This window comes from Anser brachyrhynchus (assembly GCF_964034855.1).
Source record: "Anser brachyrhynchus genome assembly, chromosome: 5".
Lineage (NCBI taxonomy): Eukaryota > Metazoa > Chordata > Aves > Anseriformes > Anatidae > Anser > Anser brachyrhynchus.
The window spans coordinates 3,794,473-3,800,472 of NC_137699.1; the positions used below are offsets into that span (position 1 = coordinate 3,794,473).

The 6,000-nt window shown below is 52.5% G+C and overlaps 1 protein-coding gene across 2 annotated transcripts in view; it reads right to left on the bottom strand.

The window, feature by feature from the left end:
- RRAS2 (RAS related 2) overlaps positions 1 to 3,724 on the bottom strand; it is a 41,928-nt gene extending 38,204 nt beyond the window's left edge. Inside the window, exon 1 of one of the 2 annotated variants that reach the window (XM_080595904.1) lies at positions 3,322 to 3,724. In XM_080595904.1, the coding sequence (XP_080452030.1) occupies positions 3,322 to 3,426 (105 nt within the window). In that variant the 5' untranslated portion in view covers positions 3,427 to 3,724. Of the gene's footprint in view, positions 1 to 2,023; positions 2,967 to 3,321 lie in introns of those variants that run through there. The other variant, XM_080595903.1, reaches the window with a different exon arrangement.
- Between the last annotated feature and the right edge of the window lie 2,276 nt (positions 3,725 to 6,000).

Consider the following 6,000-nt stretch of genomic DNA (forward strand, 5'->3'; position numbering starts at 1 on the left):
TCAGTCCCACTGAACTACATCCACTCAAGACCACCTCCAGTGACATTTATAAACTAATACATCCGTGTAACCCACTAGAGTCTTATTCAGTATGCAAACATACATGTGCATTTGTCACAAAGCAGAATCTTTAGTTTTACGAAGGGGCAGAACAAATAATTTTAACAACTTGGATCAAAAGCATCCACAATTTTGCAGGGCAGATACTTGAAAGAACAGAACGTTAGGGGGTTTCTTGCTGTACGGTGCTGAAACCAGCTATGCACAGTTCAGTTTAATCAAAAAAAAGCATGAAGTAAATGGCAACTGCAGGACAAAATATGCAGAGGGTGATTAAGTATTTGCTAGGCTGTACTCCCTTTGAGTAAGGAAACCTGAACATTACAAAGGGCTGAGTTAGAAGGGAATGTGGGGTATTTTGTGACAGACCTCTGCATGACAGCTGGAGAAAAGCTATTGTGGCAACAGCTGTGTGCTCTGCACAGCTCATACTCCCAAATACCTCAGCCTGCTACAAGGCCAGTTAACTGCCTGCAATTTATTTTAAAAGTTTTCTGCCTCTTTTGGGATCTCAGCATGATGGATTATTTGTTTATTTTTTAAATAAGAGGAGGAATGCTTAGCTCCAGCACTTACAGTTTTAAAAAGACCACGGTATAAAATCTAACTATCATTTGCTGGGGCTTTCCTAAAGTTTATAGCTGTGACGGATCCCATCTACTCTACTATTAAAACTTCTCCACTTCCTGTCTAACAGCGCACAGACTAGGGAACACGAAGTTCATATATCACATCCTGATTTAAAGGAAATGATTTTAAATTTCCAGGATGAAATCCTGTCCCACCAACGCTAATATCAAGCTCTGTTTATCTCCTCAGAGGAAGGATTTTGAGGAGCACAGTAGTCATCTCCCTGCCGAAAGCTTTGATCTGTTACTGTGTACGCTAAAATTTCTCCAAGTTGTAAGAGGAGCCTCTGAAGAGCAAACCCAGCCTCACACGCAGCTCCACACAGGCGAAGAGCTGCATCCCATGTACCGCTCCCGCTGCGCTGGTCAGCACGAAGACGCCAAACCCAGTACGGGGAAGAGCCTTCTTGCGTGACACCAGTTCGTTCACCCAGCCCCTTTACAAGGACATTGTTGTTTCAGCTCGGATTTTAGCACAACCGATAGTCTCACACAGAGGAGCGCTTTGCCTGCTGATCAGTGCCACAGTAAGAGCCTGGCCCCCGCAGCAGGTCCCGATATCAGGATGAGTGCCTCCGGCTTCCCCGCCAACACCTGAGCAAGGCTGAGGGCGACGCACTGCCTGCACATCCCCGAAAGCTGCCAAGAGAACGCAGCTGACCTGGTCCTCCCTACATCCCCAGTTCCCTCTTCGTTTATTCCAGCTGAAATGAACGAACAGTTCTCCCTCTTTCCAAATATGAAAACCCTTTAGTCTTTCAAAGGGACACCGTGAATAAAGGTGCGCGCCCAGCACCACAACACTCTTGTTTACTGGGAAATCATTAGCAGCACTGAAGCAGAAGCAAGAGTAACTGTACTGAAGTACTCCTTTACAGGAAGTTAAACACAGGGCTATAGGGAAGCAAGTCCAAGTGTGGAAATATTCACTAGTGCCAGTAAGAAAAAAAACTTTCCTTTTTAAGCTTCAGAACTGAGACAGCAACAACCACACTATCACAAGCAATAGAGAAGCAAAACAGAATTGAAATCCCTCACTGACATCAAGATTTGTCATGAGGCCAAATCTCGTACCGAGCCATGTTTTAGTGAGGCAACTACAAGTTTGTCACTTAATCCTAAACAATTCCAAAAATGAAGCATGTGACTTACTCGTAATCAATTTTAAAACACTTCAGAGCGGCTTCTACGCAGTCTTAAAAGACAAACAACATACTTGGCAATATATTTGCCACACAAAAATGACAGAAGCAGTTGTATGGCATCACGCACACTTGATAACATCATAAGACGCTCCAGATTCTGTGGCGTACAAATAATCCTTCAAGCCTCACCTCCCGCTGTCTGTAGCTATGTAGTAATACAGAACTCAGCTCTCAGGCACCTAAGGCTCTGCTCAAAACATCTTGATTTCTCTGCCATTTCTCAGGTTGTTCAGAAGGCTGAATTGTCTGCTAAAGATCACTCCGCGGTGGCAAGATTTCATCTCAAGATAAAGCAACTAAGAGGGCAAAACGATGCAGGTAGTTGAATACAACCTGACTACAAGTTATTTTGAAAAATTCACCTTCTGCACATCAGCTCAGCGCTACATTGCTATTCCGACACCACTCCTCTAAAGTAAAACATTTCTTTTACTGCTACTACTTGGAAGAAATTGTTAAATGATACAAAGCAGGCTTAGGCTCCTCTTTTGGAAGTCTTCTCTGGAAGACCAGTGTCGGCAGAAGCTCCTGAGCCAAAACTTTCTACATGCGTGCAACTCAAGCTCTTAGCTTAAAGAATAATTTCTACAGGCACTCAAATACTGAAACGACGCAGTACCCCGCAGAGCCGTACTGCTATTAAAACAAACGCACGTAACAAGGCATTAAGCATGAACTTTGTTTTTTTCTATCCTTCCTTCTGCCTTTAACAGAAGCGTCTGCATCATCTTCGCCGCGATGTTAGAATTATCCAAAAGCCTTTCCCGCAGCCAGCACAAGCCCACTGGGTGACGTTTCCCAACGCAGCAGCATTTCGGAGCCGAACTCGAGCCCCGCCGGGCTGCGCGCAGCGCTGTCCCCGCAGGGCCGGGCGGGCAGTGCCCCCCGAGCGACAGGACCGCGTCCGAGCGAGCGGCGCTGGGGCCAGCCTGGGCCGGCCCCGGGAGCCAGCCGGCCCCACGCAGGAGGGCGCGGGCAAGCGACGGGGGCCGGGGCGAGGAGCGCTGCTCGCGGGGTGCCGCACGAGCCGCCCCCCGCTCCGGGGGAGGCCGGGCAGAGGCTCGGCTCGGCTCCCCGGGGTGCGGGCCCGGACCCGGCGGGGCGAGGCCGGCACCTTCCCCTTCCCTTTCCCCTTCCCGCGGGGGCGCCGCGGGAGCCGGGCCCGGCGCGGCCCCACCCCGGCGCCGCGGGCACCGCCGGGACGGAGGCGGCCGCCGCCGCCCCCTCCCTGCTCCCTCCCGGGGGGGGGCGCCCAGCGGGACCCCAAGGTCACGGCGCCGCCCCGGCGGGGCTGCCCGCACCGAACGGCCCGGCCCGGCCCGGCCCCCCCGCGCCGCACGGCGGGCAGCGCCCAGGCCCCGGCCGGGCGGCACGGAGCGGGGCGGCGCGCAGCGGAGCGGAGCCTCCCCGTCGCGGCCGGCCCTCACCTGGATGAACTGGATGGTGAGCGCCGACTTGCCCACGCCGCCGCCGCCCACCACCACCAGCCGGTACTTCTCCTGCCCCGGGCCGTCCCTGCAGCCCGCGGCCATGGGGGAGCCGGGGGGCGCCGAGCGCGGCAGCGCCGCCGGGTCCGGGTCCGGCGCCTGCCTCCTGCCTTCCTCTTCCTCCTCCTCCTCCTCCTCCTCCTCCTGCTGCTGCTGCTGCTGCTCCTCCCGGCCGAGCAGCCGCAGGCCCCGCTGCCCCGCGCAGTGCCCCGCCGGGCGGTGCGGCGGCGCCGAGCCGAGCCGAAGGGAGCCCGAAGGGAGCCGAGCGAGCGCCGCCCGCCCCCGCAGCCAGGGCGCCGCGGCTACAAATGGCCGCCGGGGGGCGGGGCCAGCCGGCCGGCACGGTAACGCGGCTCTGCATATGCATGGCGGGGCGGGGCAATTAACCCCGGGGGCAATGAGGCACCTTGGGGGCAGGGAGGCACCGCGGGGCCAAGGGGGAGCCCCCCAAGGCCACATCCAGCCGGGGCAGGCAGCGGCGTGTGTGTTGTCCGAGCCCTGCCGTTCCCCGAGCTGCCCTCCTGAACCATGCCATTCGCGTGCCCGACAGCCCTGCTGGAAGAAATAAGGGAAAGCAAAGCACGGCGAGTAACAGCTCGGCGCTGTCCTGGCTCGGTGGCAGGGAGAGGGTTTGACACAGAGAAAAAATACAGCCGGTGAGGTAACGGGGTAGCTGCAAGAAGGAGGTGAGAGGTGTTGGGGTCACTCCTGTGCTCTCAGGAGGAAAGGCAGGACCCTGGGCTTGGTGCTCCTGCAGTGATCAGCCAGTGCTCCACGTCCATTTCCTTATTGCCCTGGCTGATCAGAAACAAGGAACGGCTCGCACAGGAGAGATCAAATAGCCTAGGATTTCCCACCTCGGAAAAGAGAAGTGAGAGAGCGGTCTAGCAGAGGTCCGTAAAGTCCTAAGCAGCACAGAGAAGTCGGACAGGGAAAGTTTCAAAGCGGGAGAATTGAGGGACACCCAGTGACAGTATGAAGAAACAAGTTCAGACAGAAACAAAAGGATGTTTTTTTTCCCCACAGACACAACAACAGGAGCAAGGGACACTCTGCCACAAGGTGCTGTGGAAGGCAAAACTGTAACTGAGCTGACAGAAGGTTAGACCAAGTCATTCGGCATGGAGCAGATACCAAACACAGAGATCAGGGACATGGCTGTGACTGAGGAGGTTTCTAACACGCTGGCAGCCTGAAGATGGCTGGCTGGGAGGAACAAGTCACCTTGCACGTGCCCCGGTCCTGGAGCTCTCCCCGACCAGTCACTCGCTGGCCTCCGCCAGGCCCAGGAGCCGGTGAGCACATGAAGCCAGCAGGCCGAGTCCTCTCCTCCTGCGCTCCTAGCTGCAGGAAAAAAGTGCTGGCTCCGTGAAGTAAAAGAAGAAACTGAACTGCTGCTAGTTTACTAGGCATTAGTTTAACCGGGGGGTTTGTTTGTTTTCAATAAAAGCCCCGTTAGGATTTCGTGGTTGGCTGCTAGCACAGGAACCAGCAGGCTGCTCGCAGCTCACTGACGTGGAGGCCGACTCGAGCCCAGACGAGTTCTAAGAACGCCGTAATCTCTACGCCAACTATTGCAACAGGATATTTGGTTCCTTTGGTCTAGAGATACATAGAAACAAACATTTTATTTTTCCCTTATCTTTTTTTTTAAGGTTTCAGTTTCATCATACGTCACTTTAAATAGCTATTTTTGCTGGTGTGGCTATCCGGTCTTGTGAATTTCACTAAAGAAACAACAAGAGTTCCTTAACACTGACAGATAAAGGATTAAAACAATTAACACAATCATCCATTACTTTAACAAAGGCTCTATTGTGAAAACTTATTACTGTTAAATCCTTTGTGTTTGTTATTTTGGGGAATGAAATCCGGTTTCACAAATAAAGCAATATTCTTGCAAAGCACAAGGCAGCGATCGCAGAACAAGAGCTGGGCAGCAACAGAAGAACAGCACGTTTTTGTGGGGTGTAACTGTATCCAAAGATCCCTGGGACAGACTCAGTGCCTTGTCTTCCCTCTGGCAGCCCTTGCTACGAGCCCTAGTTTTGGGAAACACAGAGCTTACCCGTGAATAGACATGGAGATGAGGACACGGCACAAGTCAGGATTCATTTCAGGATTGGCTAACCTAGGAATGGCTGAAAAATGAGGTGCGTAGAAGGTGAAGACAGTAAACTTGTAACTGATAAAAGGTGCCAGGGGAAGATGATTAGAAAAGGGTTTTGTGTGGTCCATGAGATCAGGAAAATAAATTTTGCAGCTCCATAGGGAACAGCAGTGTATCCATAGGGAGGTGGAAAGTGCAGAGTTTCATACTAGAGAGGAAGCACTTGAACTATCAAGATGTGAGATGGCAAAGATGTAGCCAAAGTTTTAGTAAAGTGACTGGGAAAGAAAGTACAGCTTTTAGAACCGTTACATAGAAAGAAGCTGCATCATTTCAGATCTAGCCTGAATATGTGTATTTAAAGAGAGACAAAAATCAAGAATGGCATCCAGATGGCAAGCTTAAAAGATAGAGCACCACAGTGCTTTATATAATGACAGAAAAAAAGGTTTCAGGAAGTGCTTGGGGGGAAAATCCAGAACTTCATTGTACGTTGGCAGCCTGGCAAA